Source organism: Nerophis ophidion, linkage group LG24, assembly GCF_033978795.1.
Source record: "Nerophis ophidion isolate RoL-2023_Sa linkage group LG24, RoL_Noph_v1.0, whole genome shotgun sequence".
Classification (NCBI taxonomy): domain Eukaryota; kingdom Metazoa; phylum Chordata; class Actinopteri; order Syngnathiformes; family Syngnathidae; genus Nerophis; species Nerophis ophidion.
In genome coordinates, this window is record NC_084634.1 from 35914263 (window position 1) to 35939762 (window position 25500).

Consider the following 25500-nt stretch of genomic DNA (forward strand, 5'->3'; position numbering starts at 1 on the left):
GGGTCTTGGAAAGATCCCTAAAAATCTTTTTAAAACCTGTGTAGATCTGGCTTTCCAGCCTATAGGTCCCAGACTCTGGACAATTTGCACCAGTCCCTCTGTGTCTCATTCAGTAAAAAAATAATGGTAAAATTCTGTTTTTTTAAGGCGGTCTGTCATAACGTTTTTAGCATTCAATCAGACATTACTGTGAGGTTTTGTATTCATTTCCCTAAAAATATATAGTGTGTTTCCCCTAAATGTAATGTGGCAGCCGAGTCAATTATTTTGACTCGGGGGGCCAAAATTTGAGAAAATAATCAGTCTGGCGGGCTGATACATCTGATTTTTAGGAACACTAATATAAAACCTCACAATAATGTCTGATTGAATGCTAAAAATGTCTTAAAAAAACGGAATGAAATTTTATCTACGAACGATAAAACACTGAATATTGACAACATAGGGTCTTCGAAAGATCCCAAAAAATCTTTTAAAAACCCGTGTAGATCTGGCTTTCCAGGCTATAGGTCCCAGACTCTGGAACAATGTGCACCAGTCCCTCTGTGTCTCATTCAGTAAAAAAAAAAAAAAAAAATTCAAATTCCTCTCCTTTTTTTTAAGGCGGTCTGTCATCACGTTTTTAGCATTTAATCAGACATTATTGTATTAGTGTTCCTAAAAGTAGACACACTTTTTTTTTATCTAAGTCCGGACCCTCCAAGTAAAATACTTGCCCAGGCCTGCCTTATCCGAACCAAGTTGCACAAGATTAGTGAAAAATGCAACTAAGCACATATTAAAAAAAAAATTATTCAGCCCTGAGCTAAAAAGGTTAGTCAACAAATACGGACCTTTGATTATTTGTAGATCAAAGTTCATCGCGCAGCCAGTGTTGAGGTCTGGAGACTTGTTTTTGTTCTGTTAGTTTTACGCAGGACAATCTACAAACAACAAGGTAAAGATCCGTCTTTTATATTACCTTTGTGAATACGTTGATTATGGAGGCGTATGTTTGATAGACAACCTCAAATATAAACTGATTTGTTGTGGTGTTACCGTTTAGTGGTCAATTGTACGGAATATGTACTGAACTGTGCAATCTACTAATCAAAGTTTCAATCAAAATCAGCATCATCAAAAGATAAAGAAATACAAACCCCGTTTTAATATGAGTTGGGAAATTGTGTTAGATGTAAATATAAACAGAATACAATGATTTGCAAATCCTTTTCAACCCATATTCAGTTGAATATGCTACAAAGACAACATATTTGATGTTCAAACTGATCATTTACTTTAGAATTTGATGCCAGCAACACGTGACAAAGAAGTTGGGAAAGGTGGCAATAAATACTGATAAAGTTGAGGAGTGCTCATCAAACACTTATTTGGAACATCCCACAGGTGTGCAGGCTAATTGGGAACAGGTGGGTGCCATGATTGGGTATAAAAGCAGCTTCACCAAAAAATGCTCAGTCTTTCACAAGAAAGGACGGGGCGAGGTACACCTCTTTGTCCACAAGTGCGTGAGCAAATAGTCAAACAGTTTAAGAACAACGTTTCTCAAAATGCAATTGCGAGAAATTAAGGGATTTCAACATCTACGGTCCATAATATCATCAAAAGGTTCAGAGAATCTGGAAAAATCACTCCAAGTAAGCAGCATGGCCGGAAACCAACATTGATTGACCCTGACCTTCGATCCCTCAGACGGCACTGTATAAAAACCGACATCAATCTCTAAAGGATATCACCACATGGGCTCAGGAACACTTCAGAAAACCACTGTCACTAAATACAGTTTGTCGCTACATCTGTAAGTGCAAGTTAAAGCTCTACTATGCAAAGCCAAAGCCATTTATCAACAACATCCAGAAACGCCGCTGGCTTCTCTGGGCCTGAGATCATCTAAGATGGACTGATGCAAAGTGGAAAAGTGTTCGGTGGTCTGACGACTCCACATTTCAAATTGTTTTTGGAAATATTCGACATGGTGTCATCCGGACCCAAGGGGAAGCGAATCATCCAGACTGTTATCGACCTAAAGTTGAAAAGCCAGCATCTGTGATGGTATAGGGGTGCATTAGTGCCCAAGGCATGGGTAACTTACACATCTGTGAAGGCACCATTGATGCTGAAATGTACATACAGGTTTTGGAACAACATATGCTGCCATCTAAGCGCCGTCTTTTTCATGGACGCCCCTGCTTATTTCAGCCAGACAATGCCAAGCCACATTCGGCACATGTTACAACAGCGTGGCTTCGTGAAAAAAAAGAGTGTGGGTACTTTCCTGGCCCGCCTGCAGTCCAGACCTGTCTTCCATCGAAAATGTGTGGCGCATTATGAGGCGTAAAATACGACAGCGGAGACCCCGGACTGTTGAACGACTGAAGCTCTACATAAAACAAGAATGGGAAAGAATTCCACTTTCAAAGCTTCAACAATTAGTTTCCTCAGTTCCCAAACGTTTGAGTGTTGTTAAAATAAAAGGTGATGTAACACAGTGGTGAACATGCCCTTTCCCAACTACTTTGGCACGTGTTGCAGCCATGAAATTCTAAGTTAATTATTATTTGCGACAAAAAAAAAAAAAAGTTTATCAGTTTGAACATCAAATATGTTGTCTTTGTAGCATATTCAACTGAATATGGGTTGAGAATGATTTGCAAATCATTGTATTCCGTTTATATTTACATCTAACACAATTTCCCAACTCATATGGAAATGGCGTTTGTACTTAGATTTCAGTTTTTGCAGTACACAAACCGGAAAACGGCACAAAATTAAATTTTATGGCAATATTTTAACGAAATTCAACCCATTTTTTGTTTCTTGTAAAATCTGCCGTATTTTAAAAAAATCGAAAAACAGGCCTAATTTTGTTTTTTGACTTGCGTTTAAGAACAGAATGAACGGAAGGTACACAAACCGGAAAACGGCACATAATTTTAATTTTATGGCAATATTTTAATGAAAATCAACCCCTTTTTTTGTTTGTTTTAAAATCTGCCATATATAATAAAAATGGAAAAACGGCCAAAATTTTGTTTTTGATTTGCGTTTAAGAACAGAATGAACGGAAGGTACACAAACCGGAAAACGGCACAAAATTCCATTTTATGGCAATATTTTAATGAAAATCAACCCTTTTTTTGTTTGTTTTAAAATCTGCCATATATAATAAAAATCAAAAAACGGCCCTAATTTTGTTTTTTTGACTTGCGTTTAAGAACAGAATGAACGGAAGGTACACAAACCGGAAAACGGCACAAAATTTTAATTTTAGGAAAATATTTTAATGAAAATCAACCCTTTTTTCGTTTATTTTAAAATCTGCCATATATAATGAAAATCGAAAAACGGCCCTAATTTTGTTTTTTGACTTGCGTTTAAGAACAGAATGAACGGAAGGTACACAAACCGGAAAACGGCACATAATTTTAATTTTATGGCAATATTTTAATGAAAATCAACCCCTTTTTTTGTTTGTTTTAAAATCTGCCATATATAATAAAAATGGAAAAACGGCCAAAATTTTGTTTTTGATTTGCGTTTAAGAACAGAATGAACGGAAGGTACACAAACCGGAAAACGGCACAAAATTCCATTTTATGGCAATATTTTAATGAAAATCAACCCTGTTTTTGTTTGTTTTAAAATCTGCCATATATAATAAAAATCAAAAAACGGCCCTAATTTTGTTTTTTTGACTTGCGTTTAAGAACAGAATGAACGGAAGGTACACAAACCGGAAAACGGCACAAAATTTTAATTTTAGGAAAATATTTTAATGAAAATCAACCCTTTTTTCGTTTATTTTAAAATCTGCCATATATAATGAAAATCGAAAAACGGCCCTAATTTTGTTTTTTGACTTGCGTTTAAGAACAGAATGAACGGAAGGTACACAAACCGGAAAACGGCACATAATTTTAATTTTATGGCAATATTTTAATGAAAATCAACCCCTTTTTTTGTTTGTTTTAAAATCTGCCATATATAATAAAAATCGAAGTACGGCCAAAATTTTGTTTTTTGATTTGCGTTTAAGAACAGAATGAACGGAAGGTACACAAACCGGAAAACGGCACATTTTAATTTTATGGCAATATTTTAATAAAAATCAACCCCTTTTTTTGTTTGTTTTAAAATCTGCCCTATATAATAAAAATCGAAAAACGGCTCTAATTTTGTTTTTTGACTTGCGTTTAAGAACAGAATGAACGGAAGGTACACAAACCGGAAAACAGCACAAAATTCCATTTTATGGCAATATTTTAATGAAAATCAACCCTTTTTTTGTTTGTTTTAAAATCTGCCATGTATAATAAAAATGGAAAAACGGCCCTAATTTTGTTTTTTGATTTGCGTTTATGAAGGGAAGGTACACATACGCTTAAAGGGGAACTGCGCATGCCCTTTCCCAACTACTTTGGCACGTGTTGCAGCCATGAAATTCTATATTAATTATTTGCAAAAAAAATAAAGTTTATCAATTTGAACATCAAATATGTTGTCTTTGTAGCATATTCAACTGAATATGGGTTGAAAAGGATTTGCAAATCATTGTATTCCGTTTTTATTTACATCTAACACAATTTCCCAACTCATATGGAAACAGGGTTTGTAATTCCAGTACATGGAACCTTAAAAAAATAGCCACTGATGAAGTCTTTTGACTTTTAAATGCACTTGTCGCTTAAATTCATGGTTCAGTCGCTCAATAAAAAAAACGACAGTCACAATGCAGGATTGGCGCAAAAATGGCAAAAAAAAAAGGACAGGGAGAGTTGGCAACCAAACATAGCCTCATGACCCGAATACCATTTTAAGGTTTTTTCATGATCAATGACGTTTATGCGGCTGGATTCTGGAGTTTGAAACCACTAACCCGACTTGAACTTCTTGACATGTCGCAACCAAACCATTTTCAACGATTTCAGCGAAGTTATCTGTGTTGTCGTAAGCCCTACAGCGCTCTCGGCAATTTAGAGTCGTTTCAAAACCTTTTGCCTTTGTCCCTCCACACAGCAGTGGTCGGTTGGACTTTGAGCGTTCCAGGCAATCGTTCGTTGCTCCCCAGTATCGCTCCGCTCAAGACGGGTATAAAAGCTCGGAGCCCATCCGGACAACTCAGTCTCGTCTGAGTACTCGCAAACCCCGCGAAGGAATTGAGTATCAAGAGCCCGTCATGGCGGACTCCAAGCTCTGCCTTCTGCTGCTCCTGAGCACCACGGCCCTGGCCGGTAAGTATTTGATCACGGTATTTATTTATTGTTTATTTATTTTAATGGTAGCACATCCTCAGGTTGTAGATGTTGTGCTTTTATATTAGGGCATTTTAAATAGAGGATTTTTTTTTTGTATAATACAGCTGGTATGGTAAAATTTAAAGGGTTTAAATTAAATTATTGTGCTCTTGTTGCCCACCTATAATTAATAACAACAAATTTCATTTGGAAACACTTTTCTAAGAACTGAAATGAATAAAATGTACAATAAAGCAATGGAAATTTACAAAAAAATATAATTAACTTAGAAACAGAGTCGAATCATTTATTTTGTAATTTCATTTTTTTTTTTTAATTTTCTTTTATGATCACAATTTATTTTGCACCCACAAAAGGAATACAAATGCATTTTTTGTTAAACATCTTTAACATGTTTATGTTAACCCTTTTCCACTTCTAGGGCCTCAAACAGGCATTACATATGTTCCTAATAGGATAGTTATTTGGAAGGCAGGGAGTTGTTCTACCTATTTAAAAAAAAAGAATAAATAATAAAATAAGGTAAAATTGCATTGTGTTTTTGATTGCAACATTGTAATATCTAAACATAAAATATCCACCAACTCTCTTAAGAATTATTTCAGGCCCATTGACCTCCATTATAAGTGCTATTTTCTACCGACTGTAATACAGGGTATATTATCAAGATTTTTCCGTGAAACCCAATTAATCTAATTTTTGCCGATTGAAAAACAAGAAAAAATATATCTATATATTGGTGTAATTACACTCTATGACCACTAGATGATGCCAGACATAATTCTCAGAGTTTAGATGAGCGTTAATGAGTCAAACTGCCAGTAATCGGCTGAAATGCTATATATATATATATATATACACTGTATTTCCTTGAATTGCCGCCGGGGTGCTAATTAATTTAAAACCTCTTACCAAAGGCATGCGGTAAAAGTAAGCATGCGCTAATTATTTTAAAACTTCTTCTCGCTCCGGCACTTACCAAAGGTATGCAGTAAAAAAAATTGTAGTGTGATGTAAGCTTGGACCTTAAATCCTACTGAATAGCTCTTAATCTTCTTCCCTTTATGCAATTTCAAATGACCGGTATGGAAATAAGCCTCCTCCATTTTGAAAATGATGACAGGGGAAGTGTCACTCGTGACGTCAGGAGTTTGACCAGGCATTAATACTAAGCATGCGCTAATTATTTTGGGAATCGAGTTTGACCCGGCAGTAATTCAAGGCAGGCGCATACTATATACTCTGCGGCAATTCAAGGAAATACGGTATATGTATATATGTGTATATATATATATATGTATATATATTTGTGTGTATATACATATGTATGTATATATATATATATATATATATATGTATGTATGTATGTATGTATGTATGTATGTATGTATGTATGTGTATATATAAATATGTATATATATATATATGTGTTTATATATATACATATATATGTATATGTATATATATATATATATATATATATGTATATATATATATGTGTGAGAGTGTTTATATAAATTCATGTATGTATACATCGTAGTGGTTTGTGTTGTGGTTTGTGCAGCCCTTTGAAACACTAGTGATTCAGGGCTATAAGTAAACATTGATTGATTGATTGATTTATATATATATATATATATATATATATATATATTTAGATATATACATACACACATATATATATCTGCAATGAAGTGGCAACTTATCCAGGGTTTACCCCACCTTCCGCCCGATTGTAGCTGAGATAGGCACCAGCGCCCCCCGCTACCTCAAAGGGAATAAGCGGTATGAAATGGATGGATGGATGGATATATATATATATATATATATATATATATATATATATAGATATATATATATATATTTAGATATATACATACACATATTTGTGTACATATACATACATGTATATATATGTATATTTACATGTGTATTTATATAAATATATACATATATACACACATATATATCAATCGTCATTGATATATATACACATGTGTATATATATACGTGTGTGTGTGTGTGTGTATATATATACGTATATATACATACATGAATGTGTATATATATGTGTGTATATACAGTATATATGTATATATATATATATATGTATACATATATTTAGATGTATACACACACATATAGATATATATAAATACATATAAATGTACATATACATACATGTATGTTTATATATATATGCATATATTTAGATACACACACACACACACATACATGTATTTATGTATATATATATATATATATATATATATATATATATATATATATATATATATGTATGTATGTATGTATGTATGTATGTATGTATGTATGTATATATATATATATATATATATATATATATATATATATATAAACAGCATACACTGAATATGTAAGTATATATATTGCCTGCCTGCTTTCACTCTCATTCTAGCCAAGTAGGCCCTATATTATATATTTGTGTCTGTTGTCGTGATTTGTTGACCTATTCAAGGCTGTAATTACCCATCATCAAATGTTCCACTCTTTAACTTTCACCACTTTCCTATTACAAAAACAATTAAAATGTTATTAATCGCAAGACAATAAAACTTTCAAATAATAACAACTTTATATAAGTAAATAGAGCTGCAGTTGTTGAAAGATACAAGAAGGTAAAAGAAAATATGTACTAGTGATTTAGGAAACTTTAATTAGCAGGTCCCTTAAGAGCAAGTTTGTATATCAAGCTTGCACAAGAGTGAACAAACATTGTCTGTTTTTCTAAATAAACATTATTCCACAAATATGTGCCTGTCCCTCACTGTTTGCGTTTTTTGTACAGAATTGTATTGTCTTCCTTAGTAACTTCTTCATTGCTACTGGGTCAAGTGGCCATTTAAACACTAATTAGACAAAGAGCCTGAAATGCATCATAGCATCATTCTGTGCTGGAGTTGGGTTGAAGGAGTTGAACATTTTAATCCGTTCAACAATAATGATCCAGGATGATCCGCATTAAATTTGAGAGCCGGACTTTATACCAGTATTTCTTTAAAGTGAGGGATATCCTAATAGATTATACCTTTGGAGTAATCATAATCGGAACTTTTTGCAAACAATGCACATTTGAATTAAAATCAAATATTCTTTCTCCCCTCACAGTTGCCCAGGATAACGATCAGCTTACTTGCCCGTGTAAGTTGCACCAGACAAATGGCTGAAAAACGTGCCGTGGCGCAAGAACAATGACTGTCTTAACCAAAATTGGTGTACCGATGTTCTCTTCCAGTTGCTGAAATGTACAAGACCCTGCACAAGTACGAATACCTGTATGAAGCCGAGTCTCTGAATGCCATCAACGGAGCTTCGCCGCTCCAGAACGGACCCAAGGCAACATGCAATGTAAGAGCAGTCTTTTTCTGCAGTGACGTGCGGTGAGGTTTATAGCTGGTGAGGCACTGAACGTCAGTGCCTCACCAGCTATGTCAGGGACTGAAGTAATCAGAATCAGATTTACAAATATCTGCGCAGATTATTTGCCATTTGATCGGCAGCAGTTTACGGGTTATGTTTCGTTTCTGCATTCTTTACACATACCAACTGTCGCCCATAAAATGTGCATTTCACAAAAAAATTCACCAAAAATAATGTTATCGCCGTCTTACCATATAAATGAGGTCCTTCTGGATAAAAATATCCGTCAGTTTCTGGGAAAAGTCCTCCTTCACTTCTTTCAGTTTTAAGGTATTCCTTTCCTGAGGCCACCGTATGTCTGGGATCATGAGCATCCCGCCGCTATCGTGAGGCACAAGAACTGTTTGCCTCACCTCGGATTTTTTTCTCCGCCGTTTTGATGGCTCAACCAACACACAAACATGTTACTCGCTTACGCCACCGTATGTCTCTGATCATGAGCGCCCCTATAGTGAGACATGAGAACTGTTTGCCTCACCTCAGACTTTTTTCTCTGCGCCGGTCCGTCTGGATAAAAATAGCCGTCACTTTCTGGTAAAAGTCCTCCTTCACTTCCTTCGGTTTTAAAAGTCTTGTAAGAGTTTGCGATTAACAGAGCTGCTACTCTCATCATTTCCACGAAATGCGAGCTGCTGTTTGGCGAGGAAGCAGGTCACATTGATGACATCTTTTAAAAACTCTCGGTTCTCTTTGACCTTAGCATTGTGGAGACCGATGTTGAGTTGACGCTGTTTAATCCAAAGCCAAGTCTATCCTCATCATCCCGAACGCTTTTAGCGCAATCTCGCTTTGAATATGAGCGGCCGACCGCTCATGTTCGGTGAAGCTTCTTTGCAAATTGTTTAGGTCAAAAAATATCATTTGAGTCCACACAGTTCCACAGTTTGAAAAAAAAAGGCAAGGAAAGCAGAACATCCACAAAGCCAGACTTTTCACGTATACCACTCCGTTTGGAAAGAGCGAGTAACTGTCCGTCCTGCTGATTGAAACAAACCATTCAGCTCCGGCGTTGGTCTTCCTTTAGTAATTATCTCCTGGTTTGCTTGAAAGTCCACTTTAGAAAACTGTTTGAGTGCGGAAATGTAGTCATCCATGTTAAAAGTCGGGGTGCACAAGACGGAAAATATAGGTCGCTGCGGCACTTACTCGCTGAGGCCACCGTAGGTCTGGGATCATGAGCGCCCCTATCGTGAGGCACGAGAACTGTTTGCCTCACTTTAGACTTTTTTCTCTGCCGTTTTGAACGCTCAGCAACACACCAGACAAGAACGCGCTCTGACCGCACGGCAGACAGAGAAGTTTACGAGGGATTGCGAAAATTCAGCGATTTTGAAGAAAAAAAATATCCAAATTGGTGAAGCTAAATGAAAACTAACAATTACAATTATTTTGTCATTACATATTTTATTTCTTTGCACGATGCCAGGTGAGGCACTGCCTTGCCTGCCTCCTCTGACTGCACGTCACTGCTTCTTTGATAACCAACCAACTACTTGGCACAAAAGCTACATATCAGATCATGAATTGACTAACGTGGACGAAGACTTAAACAAGTTGAAAAATTTATTCGGGTGTCAATTGTACGAAATATGTACTGTACTGTGCAATCTATTAATACAAGTTTCAATCAATCAATCAATCAATCCATTAATCAAAGACAACACCGCAAGTCTTTGCCATTCCGTTGGATCTGGTGGTGCACTGCCCTAAAAAAATGGCCATTAATTTATGCTCACTCATTTGTGAATTTGGGTGAGTTGTCAGGCAGAAAGTCAGAGACCACAACATTATCTCCCGGATTTAATGGTCCTCCGCCTGATAATTCGGAAATGGCCACTGTTCCTCATCCTCCTCACTCGATGGTTTTCTCTCTCGATGTTCCGTTTGACATAAAGAAAATTTGGTTTCCCGTTTTAGGTTGAAATCGAAGTTCCACAGGCATGCAGGTTCATTGTACGCACCACCGGCTGTAGCCTGAAAGAGGTGACTGCCATGGATTCAGACGGCAACCCTGTGTTTGGTGCATCCCCGAGTTCCGACGCCTTTGCCGCAGAAATGGAGAGGTACGAGACGGCAGGGTGACGTCTACCTCCTGAGCCAAATCGACACATATCAAGATCCACATATTCTATGCGGTCTTTCAGATATCCTCTGAAGATAGAGGGTGGCTCTAAAGTGAAACTGTATGCTGAGGAAGGTGAGACAACCACCATCCTGAACATCAAGAGGGGTATCATTTCATCGCTGGCTGTGGCTGTGATTAACGAGGACCAGGAAAATATCATGGTACAGCGATTTCCTTTGGCAAAACAATGAGAGTGTTCAATTAAAACTAGCATGCTCAATAGGTCTTTGTGGTATATTTCAGCCATCAATCCACGGTTTGTGCAGAACCTACTACAAAGTCAACGCCAAACAGGACATTGCGACCGACATCAGCCTGGAACGGGATCTGTCCTCATGCGACCAATTTGTCCCAGTGAGAGATCACACCAGCCCCTTGGCGCTCATCTCTGGCATGGTAAGACATCCAAAAACCAACATCCACAGGAAAAGGATAACGAGCGACAGACATTCAAAACCGGTGTCAACTTTTTCGTCGTCAGCATTACCCGCTTGCCCAGCTGATCAGAAGCTCACAGAATTGCGACTACAAGTTTGACAATGACCAGAAGCACGTGACCTCTGGGTCTTGCACGGAGAAGCACATCCTGATCCCGTTTTCCCACAAGTAAATCCAAATTTTGCACACCAGATAGCATCTTCTCTGGCTAAATGTGGAAACTAATGTAGTGATTTGTTATTTCTAGGGGAGAATATGGAGTTACCAACATTGGAAAGCAAAAGCTGACCCTGGTTCAGATATCTACTCACAATGACAGAGTCTTTGACCACGGTAAGCTTATAACTTAAAATGTTGAACTCTCAACTCCAACGCAAAAAACCCTAACTCGAACAATGCAATCACAGGTGATGATGCCAAGAGTCTTCACATGGACACTGTTGAACACAAGGCGCTTGTCCAGAACAAAGATTTTTATCTGGATCTCCTGACCGAGCTGGCCACTCTGCCCGAGACTGACGGTGAAAGGAGGGCTCACCTCTTCCATCAGATCGTTACCACGGTCCGTGGAATGAAGAAAGAAACGCTGCGCACCGCCATTCCTGAATCCCTGGAAGTGTCCCGTGTCCTGACCTACCAAGTTATGGCCCAGTGCGGAACTCCAGAGTGCAGCAGTGCTATCATGCAGATCCTTAGGGGCTTTGAAACCACATCCTTGGAGGTTGACGCCACTGTTTTTGCACTGGGGCTCGTTTCCAATCCTTCAGCCCTCTTGATCAACGACATGCTGGAAATGGCCAAATACAAGCCGAGCAAGCCTATCATGTATGCTCTAAGCAACGTTGTCAAGAGGTAAGCTTTACTTTTATTCAATTTACACAAGTGACTCTCAAATGGGATTGAACAGCTGCAAACCAATGTTCATTTTTTAATCACAGGTTCTACAAAACGGAAGGCAAGCTAATCCCTGAGATTCACTCTGTTGCGGAGTTCATGGCAGCCCATTTGGGTGACTGCTCTGGTGATAACGCCTTCCTGACTTTGAGGGTAGGTATCTAACCTCGGTGTCAGTCCAATGACATGTTTGACATGGAACCATTAACCCTGTCTGGATTTGCATTCCGTACAATAAGAAATTGCATTGGTGCTGTTCGTCTAGGTTATTGGGAACATGGCCCCTGCTGTTGTTCCTGCCAGTCCTGCACTCAGAGCTTCAGTTCTCCAGTGTGTGAACCAACCAGAAGCTTCTCTTGCAGTTCAGCAGGCCGCCATCCAGGTTTACAGGCTGACTCCCATCCCAGATGAGGCAAGTCAACATTTTCAGATATATCGTAATGACATAGATATCAGGGCCTAAAAAGACAGACTGGTCCGACATTTGGGGTGGACAGATTTATTCGGTATATGCAAACCAGCAGACGGCGCAAAATAATGATCCCCAAGCTAGTCAGACTGGTGACACATGGACATGATTTTTCAAGAAACAGGTCTTTAAAAAGGAGGGATTTGAATAATTGACCATCATTAGGGGTGTAAGGGTACGTGTATTTGTATTGAACCGTTTCGGTACGGGGGTTTCGGTTCAGTTCGGAGGTGTGTACCGAACGAGTACACATGCTAGCAGCGACCAGGCTAGGACAACATTTAAAAGCCAGAGCTGGAAGATCTCCCGTTTGGGAACACTTTGGCTGCGCGATACAACAATGACGGAGGCTTGCCGACATTGTTCAGCAACTGCTTCTGACAACACGTCAAACATGTGTTGCACCTTTCCTGCTTCCGACTTCCAGACCGTAGTCGAGGAGCGCAGGGGAGACACTCCTCCAGGGCTGATGTATTCTCGGGGGCAACACCCTTCACTCTACCCGGCAGTGGGTTTCCACAGCTCCTGACTCCAGGGTAAATGAAAAGTCCGGCGATTAGTTGCAAATCGTGGCTTTATTGCGGTCTTGCACACAGCTAATCCAACAAAACACTAGCTACTCCCCGCACTCACGCGACCGCTCCCCAACCTGGCTCGCCCACACACTCACCTCACATGCTTTTACATATTAAAGAGCCACACACACACATACGCTCTTCTCATAACACATGCTTACCCATTTGAAGCGTCACCACTGCGGTCAAGCAGCCTCTCCTCAGTGAGTCAGGCAGGACTAAAGCAATAACAAATGTTTTTATAGCAGCACATTTAAGTCCATATTGCATTAAAAATTTGATTTTGACCCACTTCTATGGTGGAAAAACAATGAGCCCATATATCCTATTACTGCCAAGTTAGGCAGGCTGAGGGGGAAAAGAAAAGTTAATCTGAGGCTGAGTTGACTTGAAACTGTTTATTGCACTTTTTATATGTAGAAGAAAAGTTTTGTCATTTTATTTAATCCGAGCACCAATTTGAGGCAGTTTAATGTTGATTAACGTGGACCCCGAATTAAAAAAATGAAAAACTTATTGGGGTGTTACCATTTAGTGGTCAATTGTACGGAATATTTACTGTACTGTGCAATCTACTTTTATACAAGTCTTAATCAATCAATCAAAAAAATCACTTTATATGTAGAAAGGTTTTATTAAGAAACCATTCTGAGCCTTATTTTATTTAGTTTTTATTTTATATATGTTGACCACATTAACCTTGGCAATGGACCCTGTGTGTATATGTATGTTATGCCATTGTTTACAAATTTGGTAAATAAATAATCAAAACATTTATATTTTGTTGTTTTCTTACTGTACCGAAAATGAACCGAACCGTGACCTCTAAACCGAGGAGCTTACCGAACCAAAATTTGTGTGTACCGGTACACCCCTAACTATCATGTTTTTTTAATTGTCGTTATTGTCTCGCATATTGGTTCGAGGATCGTGAGGCTGTATGCTAATTTGTAATTGTTTTATTACAGGGAAGAACAGTTCTCACCGAGGTCCTTCTGGACAACACCAGCCCCGTGCAAAAGAGAACCGCTGCGTATCTCATACTTATGAAGAACCCACTGCCAAGTGAACTGGAACAGCTGGCCAGCGTCTTGCCCACTGAGGAAAATACCCAATTCAAGAGCTTCGTAGTGTCCCACATCACCAATGTTTTGTCTGCAAGTGAACCTGAAACTGAAGAGTGAGTGATCATTTATCGGGTGTGCTTGCAGAGTACGACCAACAATTTGGTCGGAGGTATAACGGTATCTTGGTTTTCTTGCAAAGACTCAGACAGAAGATTCGTGACGCCCTCCAGGACAACGAAATTGGATCCATCATGGACCCCATGAAGTTTTCCCGTAACTACCGCCTTGGATCTGTGGAGGGAAATATGATCTTTGAGGGTACAAGCTACCTGCCCAAAGAGGCTATGCTGGAAATGACCCTCAGGGCATTTGGCCTCGACGTTGACATGATGGAGGCGAGTGATCGAGACTGGAAAATAATGTCGTAGGAACTCGAATTAGGTCAACCTGTTTTTTTTTTGTGATCACCTTTACAGGTCGGTATGGCGGGTGAAGGCTTCGAACCAACCGTTGATGCTCTGTTTGGCGAGAACGGGTTTTTCCCCGATACTGCGCTGAAGACGATGTACTTTGTCTCTAATAACATGCCACTCAGAGTCAGGGAGATCGTAGAGAGCTTCATTCCGTCACTAAAAAACGCCGAGATGAAGACGCAGGTATTTGAATCCTAACCGCCAGGCTGAACGTAACTTCACTGCGGATGTATTTTTTTTAAAAAACGACTTGTTTGTTTAGGTCACTCAGAACTTGATGAAGGAAGTTGGGCAGAACCTCAAGCAGCTCATGAGGAAGCTGGAGATCTCAAAGTCTCCCGAGGCGATGGTGTATATGAGATTGTTGGGAAGTGAGTTGGGGTATCTGAAGAGCGACGAAATGGGACAGATAGCGTCTGGTGCCGCCGTGGTGATCGAGAACATGCTGAAGATGTTCCCCGTTGACGTAAGGAAAGAATCCCGGTTTGAGGAGAACAGAGTCGGATTTATTATCGATGTGATCTAAATTTGTCATTCATTTGCGCAGCTGTTGATGGGACTGATCACAAAAGCAGACAACACCATCTTTGCTCACTATATCTTCATGGACAATGAATTTTTCCTGCCGACCGTCAGTGGTGTGCCTCTTAAAATTGCATTGTCCGGAACCTTCACTCCTGGTATCAAGGCTGGAATCAAGATCTCTCGGGACATGGTAATTTTTATGCTTCAATACATTTTTATTGCTTTGTGTTTGCAAACCTTACAAAAGTATCTAGTAAAACTTACAAAGATACTTTAATACAGGCATTATTAGACGTATTGCATGTTTGGTTTAGGAGTTATGCTTGAATACTTTTTTTTTGTTGTTGCTTTTTTCGTATTATGTCAGGAAATCTAAGAACTTACTGTCATACTGAGTTAAAAACATATTGTTGTGTTTGCAAACCTTACAAAAGCACCCGTTTCTAGTAAAACTTACAAAGATACTTTAATACAGGCATTATTAGACATATTGCATGCTTGGTTTAGGAGTTATGCTTGAATACTTTCTTGTTGTTGCTGCTTTTTTCGTATTATGTCAGGAAATCTAAGAACTTACTGTCATATTGAGTTAAAAACATATTGTTGTGTTTACAAACCTTACAAAAGCACATTTTTGGTAAAACTTACAAAGATACTTTAATACAGGCATTATTAGACATATTGCATGTTTGGTTTAGGAGTTGTTTGAATAACTTTTTTATTGCTTTTTTCGTATGATCTCGAGAAATCTAAGAACATTACTGTCATATTGAGTAAAAAAACTATTTTTTTGTGTTTGCAAACCTTACAAAAGCAAATGTTTATCGTAAAACTCACAAATATAGATTAATACAGGCATTATTTGACATATTGCATGTTTGGTTTAGGAGTTGTTTGAATAACTTTTTTATTGCTTTTTTCGTATGATCTCGAGAAATCTAAGAACATTACTGTCATATTGAGTAAAAAAAACTATTTTTTTGTGTTTGCAAACCTTACAAAAACACATGTTTCTACTAAAACTCACAAAAAACATTAATATAGGCATTATTAGACATATTGCATGTTTGGTTTAGGAGTTGTTTGAATACATTTTGTATTGTTTTCCTCAGGATTCAAAGAACATTACTGTCATATTGAGTAAAAATATTTTTTTGTGTTTGGAAACCTTACAAAAGCACATGTTTCTAGTAAACTTACGAAAATACATTAATACAGGCATTATTAGAAATATTACATATTTGGTTTAGGAGTTGTTTGAATACATTTGTTATTGCCTTTTTGGCATTATCTCAGGATTCGAGGAACATTACTGTCAAATTGAGTAAAAAAAAAACTGTGTTTGCAAACCTTACAAAAGCACATGTTTCTAGTAAAACTTACAAAGATACTTTAATACAGGCATTATTAGACATATTACATATTTGGTTTAGGAGTTATGCTTGAATACATTTTTCATTGCTTTTTCTCAGGATGCTAACTAAGAACAAGACTCATATTGAGTAAAAAACACATATAAGTGTTTGCAAACCTTACAAAAGCAAATTTTTCTAGTAAAACTCACAAATATAGATTAATACAGGCTTTATTAGACATATTGCATGTTTGGTTTAGGAGTTGTTTGAATACATTTTTTATTGCTTTTTCTCGGGATTCTGAGAACATTACTGTCCTATTGAGTAAAAAAAAATGTTGTGTTTGCAAACCTTACAAAAGCACACGTTTCTTGTAAAACTTACAAATATAGATTAATACAGGCATTATTAGACATTTTGCATGTTTGGTTTAGGACTTTTTTTGAATACATGTTTTAAAGCTCTTTTCGCATTATGTCAGGATTTTAAGAACATTACTGTCCATCCATCCATTTTCTATCGCTTATTCCCTTTCGGGGTCGCGGGGGGCGCTGACGCCTATCTCAGCTACAATTGGGCGGAAGGCGGGGTATGTCATATTGAGTAAAAAAAACTATGTTTTGTGTTTACAAACCTTACAAAAGCACATTTCTAGTAAAACTCACAAAGATACATTAATGCAGGCATTATTAGACATATTGCATGTTTGTTTAGGAGTTTTTTGAATACATGTTTTAATACTTTTTTGGCATTATCTCAGGATTCTAGGAACCTTACTGTCATATTGAGTAAAAAACTATGTTTTGTGTTTACAAACCTTACAAAAGCACGTTTCTAGTAAAACTCACAAAGATACATTAATGCAGGCATTGCATGTTTGGTTTAGGTGTCGTTTGAACACATTTTGTATTGCTTTTTCTCAGGATTCTAAGAACTTACTGTCATATTGAGTTAAAAACATATTGTTGTGTTTGCAAACCTTACAAAAGCACACGTTTCTAGTAAAACTCACAAAGATACATTAATAGAGGCATTATTAGACATATTGCATGTTTGTTTTAAGAGTTCTTTGAATAAATTTGTATTGCTTTTTTCGCAATATCTCAGGATTCCAAGAACATTACTGTCATATTGAGTAAAAAAAACATTTTTTTGTGTTTGCAAACCTTACAAACAAATTTTTCTAGTAAAACTCACAAATATAGATTAATGCAGGCATTGTTAGATATATTGCATGTTTGGTTTAGGAGTTGTTTGAATCATTTTTTGTTGTTGCTTTTTCCGCATTATCTTAGGTTTCTAAGAACATTACTGTCCTATTGAGTAAAAAACACATTTTTGTGTTTGCAAACCTTACAAAAGCACATGTTTCTAGTAAAACTCACCCAAAATAAATTAATACAGGCATTATTAGACATATTGCATTTTTGGTTTAGGAGTTATGCTTGAATACATTTTTTTATTGCTTTTTTCTTATTATGTCAGGGAATCTAAGAACATTACCGTCATATTGAGTTAAAAACAAATTGTTGTGTTTGCAAACTTTACAAAAGCAAATGTTTCTGGTAAAACTTACAAAGATACATTAATAGAGGCATTATTAGACATATTGCATGTTTGGTTTAGGAGTTGTCTGAACACATTTTTATTGCTTTTTTCACATTATCTCAGGATTCTAAGAACATTACTGTCATATTGAGTAAAAAAAACATTTTTTGTGTTTGGAAACCTAACAAAAGCACATGTTTTATAGTAAATCTTGCACATATAGATTAATACAGGCATTATTATGCATATTGCATATTTGGTTTTGGAGTTGTTTGAATGCATTTTTTTATTGCTTTTTCTCAGGATTCTAAGAACAATGTCATATTGAGTAAAAAACATTTTTTTGTGTTTGGAAACCTAATAAAAGCACATGTTTTATAGTAAAACACATATAGATTAATACAGACATTATTAGGCCTATTGCATATTTGGTTTAGGAGTTGTTGGAATACATTTTTTATTGTTTTTTCTCAGGATTCTAAGAACATTAATGTCATATTGAGTAAAAAAACTATTTTTTGTGTTTGGAAACCTAACAAAAGCACATGTTTTATAGTAAAACACATATAGATGAATACAGACATTATTAGGCCTATTGCATATTTGGTTTAGGAGTTGTTGGAATACATTTTTTATTGCTTTTTCTCAGGATTCTAAGAACATTACGGTCATATTGAGTAAAAAACTATTTTGTGTGTTTGGAAACCTAACAAAAGCACATGTTTTATAGTGAAACACATATAGATTAATACAGACATTATTAGGCCTATTGCATATTTGGTTTAGGAGTTGTTGGAATACATTTTTTATTGCTTTTTCTCAGGATTCTAAGAACAATGTCATATTGAGTAAAAAAAAATTTTTTGTGTTTGGAAACCTAACAAAAGCACATGTTTTATAGTAAAACACATATAGATTAATACAGGCATTATTAGGCCTATTGCATATTTGGTTTAGGAGTTGTTGGAATACATTTTTTATTGCTTTTTCTCAGGATTCTAAGAACATTAATGTCATATTGAGTAAAAAAAAAATTTTTGTGTTTGCAAACCTAACAAAAGCACATGTTTCTAGTAAAACTCACAGATATAGATTAATACAGGCATTATTAGACATATTGCCTGTTTAGTTTAGGACATTTTTTGAACACATTTTTTTTTAAAGCTTTTTTCGGATTATCTCAGGATTCTAAGAACATTACAGTCATCTTGAGTAAAAAACTATTTTTTTGTGTTTGCAAACCTTACAAAAGCACATGTTTCTAGTGAAACTCACTAAGATACATTAATGCAGGCATATTTGGACATATTGCATGTTTGGTTTAGGCGTTGTTTGAATACATTTTGCATTGCTTTTACTCAGGATTCTAAGAACATTACTGTCATATTGAGTAAAAAAATAATTTTAATGTTTGCAAACCTTGCAAAAGCACATGTTTCTAGTAAACCTACGAAAATACATTAATACAGGCATTATTAGGCCTATTGCATATTTGGTTTAGGAGTTGTTGGAATACATTTTGTATTGCTTTTTCTCAGGATTCTAAGAACATTACGGTCCTATTGAGTAAAAAACTATTTTGTGTGTTTGCAAACCTTACAAAAGCACATGTTTCTAGTAAAACTCACAAATATAGATTAATACAGGCATTATTAGACATATTGCATGTTTGGTTTAGGACATTTTTTTAACACATTTTTTAAAAGTTTTTTTCGCATTATCTCAGGATTCTAAGAACATTACGGTCATATTGAGTAAAAAACTATTTTTTTGTGTTTGCAAACCTTACAAAAGCACATGTTTCTAGTAAAACTCACAAAGATACATTAATGCAGACATATTTGGACATATTGCATGTTTGGTTTAGGCGTTGTTTGAATACATTTTGTATTGCTTTTACTCAGGATTCTAAGAACATTACGGTCATATTGAGTAAAAAACTATTTTTTTGTGTTTGCAAACCTTACAAAAGCACATGTTTCTAGTAAAACTCAGATTTAAATTAATAAAGGCATTATTAGACATATTGCATTTTTGGTTTAGGACATTTTTTGAACACATTTTTTTAAAGCTTTTTTCGCATTATCTCAGGATTGTAAGAACATTGCGGCCATATTGAGTAAAAAACTATTTTTTTGTGTTTGCAAACCTTACAAAAGCACATGTTTCTAGTGAAACTCACAAAGATACTTTAATACAGGCATTATTAGACATATTGCATGTTTGGTTTAGGAGTTATGCTTGAATACTTTTTTTTCGTTGTTGCTTTTTTCGTATTATGTCAGGAAATCTAAGAACTTACCGTCATACTGAATTAAAAACATATTGTTGTGTTTGCAAACCTTACAAAAGCACCCGTTTCTAGTAAAACTTACAAAGATACTTTAATACAGGCATTATTAGACATATTGCATGTTTGGTTTAGGAGTTGTTTGAATAACTTTTTTATTGCTTTTTTCATATGATCTCGAGAAATCTAAGAACATTACTGTCATATTGAGTAAAAAAACTATTTTTTTGTGTTTGCAAACCTTACAAAAGCCCTTACAAAAGCAAATGTTTATAGTAAAACTCACAAATATAGATTAATACAGGCATTATTTGACATATTGCATGTTTGGTTTAGGAGTTGTTTGAATAACTTTTTTATTGCTTTTTTCGTATGATCTTGAGAAATCTAAGAACATTACTGTCATATTGAGTAAAAAAACTATTTTTTTGTGTTTGCAAACCTTACAAAAACACATGTTTCTACTAAAACTCACAAAAAACATTAATATAGGCATTATTAGACATATTGCATGTTTGGTTTAGGAGTTGTTTGAATACATTTTGTGTTGTTTTCCTCAGGATTCAAAGAACATTACGGTCATATTGAGTAAAAATATTTTTTTGTGTTTGGAAACCTTACAAAAGTACATGCTTCTAGTCAACTTACGAAAATACATGAATACAGGCATTATTAGAAAGATGTTGTCAACCGCTCGTTTTTAGCTACATCTTTCTGTGTTTTCTACCACAGAGCGAATTGGCTTTCATGCCCTCCGCCGGCGTTGAGTTCGCCACCCGCGTCGGAGCCTACATTCCTGAATACGTCAACTCTGGCTTGGAGATGAACACCAACATTTTCCACGAGAGCGGCCTTCAGGCCAAGATCTCAATGGGACGGGACAACGTCAAGCTGACCATCCCTGCCCCGAGAAGCCCGACCAAGCTCATCAAAATGACGTAAGCCACGAATGAAGTGGATATCGATAAAAATGTGGATTTTAACGCAACTGTGTCCCCGAAATTTAGAAACAAGCTGGTGGCAGTGAGCGGCTTGAAGGTCATGGCGCTGCCCACGACGGTGTCGAACAAGGTCGAAGATAGCAAATGCACCTCCGCCTTTGCCGGGATGAAATACTGCACGGCTCTCGAGTACATGGACGCTTTCTCCCAAGAGAAAACTCCATACTTCCCCTTTACCGGTGACAGCAAGTGGGTACTCCCGAAAAAAATCGACATTTGCTAACCCTCTCATCCTAAAAATCGGCACACAAAAGTGTGACGGTTGATCAAAACATGCCCACCAAGGGCCTGATGTGCTAAGATCCAAGTAACGAGTGCTAAATGATGTAGAAATTGTCTCTGGACTGTGGAGAAGACTGCGACTTATAGTCCGAAAAATACGGTATTAATAATAGTAATAGTTAGCATGTACCAAGCTTTGTGTTCGACTGCAAAATGGCCTACGAAAATTGCCGTGCTAGAGTGTTAATGTTAGCATGGGTTAAGTTAGCAAGTTAGAGAACTCTGAAATGTAAAATAGGTTTAAAAAAAAAGGTACAATGCTAACATTAGCATGCCAACAGTTTGCATGTGTGAAGTACCAAATCATATGACTTTGCGGCAAAATTGATTAAAATAGTCAATGTTAGCATTCTAGTATCTGAACATTAGCACGCTAACATTTAGCATTGATTGATTGATTGAAACGTGTATTAGTAGATTGCACAGTACAGTACATATTCCGTACAATTGACCACTAAATGGTAACACCCCAATAAGTTTTTCAACTTGTTTAAGTTGGGGGTCCACGTCAATCAATTCATCTGTCAAGTCCTAGGAGTCTGAGGCATTTGGCGGCAAAACTGGCTAAAACAGAAAAAAAAAAGTTAGCATGCTAATGTTGCCTGAGCCTGAGCATTTTGCGCACAACACAAAGTCTTTTTGGTCAACAAAACTAATCCATTAAGTGATTCCTCGATAGGTTTTCCCTGGAGCTCCATCCTACGGGTGAAGTCACCGAGTACACCGCCACTCTTGCCTACGAGCTACTTAAAGAGGGAGAAGAGGGAAAGCATAAGGTGGACGCTCTGAAGTTCGCTCTGCGGGCTGAAGGTACGTCTGCCGGCACACCAGAACCAAACTTCAGCCTGGGTCCATAGCTTCTGTGAAATGACATTATTGGTGTCGTTGGGGCTAACAACAGGCACAGAACCCACCGAGGCGAGGGCAGTCATGAAATACAACAGAAGGAAGAACATGGCCACGGCTGAGATCCAGATCCCGGACTATGATGTGGATGCGGGATTGAGGCTGGGCTTGGTCAACGGAAACACCAAAGGCAAAGGAACCCACTCCATCTCTTTGGATCTCATCAACCGAAATATCCCGTGGATTTCCCTGATTGGCCGAGCCAAGTAAGAAATTCAGAACTCATGGAGGTAGGTTCACAGTCTAAATTTTTGGGGTTTCTTTCAGTCTTGAGACCATGAAGAAAGGTATGCTGCAAATGCAGTTCCTGATCCCCGTACTCCATCTTGACGCCTCGGTCACAGCCAACATGAAGCGAGACGGAGAGATGGAATTGGGGCTCACGAGTGACATCAAGGTCCTGGACTCTGCATCCAAGCAGGAGCTTACGATGAAATATGGTAATGTTCCCTTACGCTTCCTGCCTAATAACACAATATTGGCATTGTTCTACATTGGGCAGCACGGTGGTTGAGGGGTTACTGCATGAGTAGTCCTGGGTTCAATCCCAAGCTCGGGGTCTTTCTGTGTGGAGTTTGCATGTTCTCCCCGTGACTGGGTGGGTTCCCTCCGGGTACTCCGGCAACACTAAATGGACCTTGGTGTGTGAATGTTGTCCGTCTATCTGTGTTGGCCCTGTGATGAGGTGGCGACTTGTCCAGGGTGTACCCCGCCTCCAGGCCGAATGCAGCTGAGAGAGGCTCCAGCAGTCCAGAGAAGGCGTCGCCACAGCTCTAGAGTCCAGTGGAGACGTGCTTTACACCACTGAATCCCACGCTTTGCATTGGACTTGGTGGTGTCTGGCTTAGATGCAGCTGCACGACCATGGAAACCCATTCCATGAAGCTCCCTGCGTACTGTACGTGGGCTAATTGGAAGGTCACATGATGTTTGGAGCTCCGTAGCAACTGACTGTGCAGAAAGTCTTTGGACTAAAGGCAGTGCCTTTAAGGCACGCCCCCAATATTGTGGAAATCGGGGGAAATTTGGGAGAATGGTTGCCCCGGGAGATTTTTGGGAGGGGCACTGAAATTCGGGAGTCTGCTGGGGAAATAGGGAAGGTGGACAAGTATGGGTTTAAGTGCTAATGTTAACTTCTTTCTTTTCCCCAGATGCCAGCAAGATTGCCGTCGAGTTCAAGTCTGATGCCGAAACCCCCGCTAAATTTATGCTAATGTCTGATCTGGTTGATAAGTACGCAAAAGATCTACTCAACACACAGGTGGGAGGGACTGACATGAAGGTCTCTCACATCTTCAAGACGTTTGGGGAGGTAAGATATTTAACCTTCCTCTTGTGTTAGCTTTCTGTTACCATCTCTTATGTTAACGGGTCGGTTTTGACCCATGTCTTAAATCAGCTGTAAAATACACTAAAAACAATGATCTATCATCCAATTTGTTTCTCATGTCTTGGTTACCTCGTTAGGCTTCCTTATCCTTGAAAATATTGGTTTTAATATTTTTGGTTTGGGCCATTGGGCCTTTTTTTGTCAGTATACCCCTCGATTTTAATTTTTAAAAATGGTAAAACGAACCTCAAGAGAATCATATACATAAAAAAAAGGTTGTTGTGTTACCTAACTATTACTAAGGGGTATTAGAACACATCTCTTAAATAAATGTGTTTTATTTATTTTTTCATTTTAAGAATTTTAACTATAGTAACATCTATGGTGTTACGGGTCAATTTTGACCCATATATATTTACTTCAAGAAAAAGGCTAAAAAGTATTTTTTTTCAGCAACAGAAATCCAACATCAAACAAACAACAACCAATCAAGCAAATGAAACCAAGAGAAATAGATTACTAGTTCCAAAACTAATAAAAAAACAAAATCAGAGTGGCAAAAAGTGACACTTTTAGTGTCCGTCTTTTGATTGTTTTTGTACAGGATAACAAGGTAAAATGAGAATCCACTAAAGCTCACATGATTGGGAGAGGAGCTGGCTGTCAGTGTGTTCAGTTTTGGCTCTTATCATTGCTTTATCATCTTATTTTTATAACTGGGTCGAAACCGACCCTAACAACACCAAGGGCATAATTTCTACCGGAGCATTTTATAATTTAGTGAAAAAATTAAAATGTTTTATTTTGTTGACAAAGAGGTTCCTGACAAAGTCAAAAAGCTTTGATGCAAAAAATAAATGTATGTGGTGTTTTTATGCAATTAAAAACTAAAACGAGACGAAGGTTAAAAAAAAAAAAAAGTGTAAAACTAAGTTTATATTGTTACATTTTGTCTTAGGCAGCAAACAACTACCTGGAAATGTATGGGGAACCGAACTTCAGAGTACCAGATATGCCAGAGATTACCCTGCCAGAGACACTGTTCCTGAACACGTGAGTGCGGAGAAAAACGGCACACATTACTTGAACATTGTTTGTAATCATTTGTGTACTTTTAACAGTGAAACAAAGGCTGTGTATTATTTCAACAAAGATCACTTTACCATCGCCATCCCTCTGCCTCTTGGAGGGAAGTCGACCGTGGAGCTCAACTTCCCACCGGCTTTAACTACGCCTCACTTGTGGGTGCCTGAGTTGGGGCTGGAGGTCGCCTCCAGAAAGATTCCAATTCCAGAGCTTGTTATTCCCGAGAGCCTCAGTTTAAGTATTCCTCTTTTTGGCAAAGCTGAGGTTTCGACCGTGGTGAAAAGCAATCTGTACAACATGGATGCCTCAATGGCAGTCGGTAAAGACGTTGTGGATGCTCCAAGCTACTCCGCCCTTTTTGGTGTGAAAGGAAGCTCGCCTTTTGAAATCCTCTCAGTTAAGCTTGAAGGTAACCAAGATTT

General features: G+C 37.5%; 1 protein-coding gene across 2 annotated transcripts in view; it reads left to right on the forward strand.

Moving 5' to 3' along the window:
- The window catches only part of apobb.1 (apolipoprotein Bb, tandem duplicate 1), a 96094-nt gene that overhangs the window by 62844 nt on the left and 7750 nt on the right, over positions 1-25500 (forward strand). Inside the window, exons 1-25 of one of the 2 annotated variants that reach the window (XM_061886394.1) lie at positions 885-937; positions 5017-5231; positions 8403-8435; positions 8530-8642; positions 10632-10777; positions 10859-11000; positions 11083-11235; positions 11321-11445; positions 11525-11610; positions 11685-12129; positions 12216-12324; positions 12437-12583; positions 14184-14395; positions 14482-14677; positions 14759-14938; positions 15018-15221; positions 15303-15470; positions 21206-21411; positions 21481-21663; positions 22436-22566; positions 22658-22868; positions 22930-23102; positions 23814-23974; positions 24951-25045; positions 25114-25487. In XM_061886394.1, coding sequence (XP_061742378.1) covers positions 5177-5231; positions 8403-8435; positions 8530-8642; positions 10632-10777; positions 10859-11000; positions 11083-11235; positions 11321-11445; positions 11525-11610; positions 11685-12129; positions 12216-12324; positions 12437-12583; positions 14184-14395; positions 14482-14677; positions 14759-14938; positions 15018-15221; positions 15303-15470; positions 21206-21411; positions 21481-21663; positions 22436-22566; positions 22658-22868; positions 22930-23102; positions 23814-23974; positions 24951-25045; positions 25114-25487 — 4048 coding nt within the window. In that variant the 5' untranslated portion in view covers positions 885-937; positions 5017-5176. Of the gene's footprint in view, positions 1-884; positions 938-5016; positions 5232-8402; positions 8436-8529; positions 8643-10631; positions 10778-10858; positions 11001-11082; positions 11236-11320; positions 11446-11524; positions 11611-11684; positions 12130-12215; positions 12325-12436; positions 12584-14183; positions 14396-14481; positions 14678-14758; positions 14939-15017; positions 15222-15302; positions 15471-21205; positions 21412-21480; positions 21664-22435; positions 22567-22657; positions 22869-22929; positions 23103-23813; positions 23975-24950; positions 25046-25113; positions 25488-25500 lie in introns of those variants that run through there. The other variant, XM_061886392.1, reaches the window with a different exon arrangement.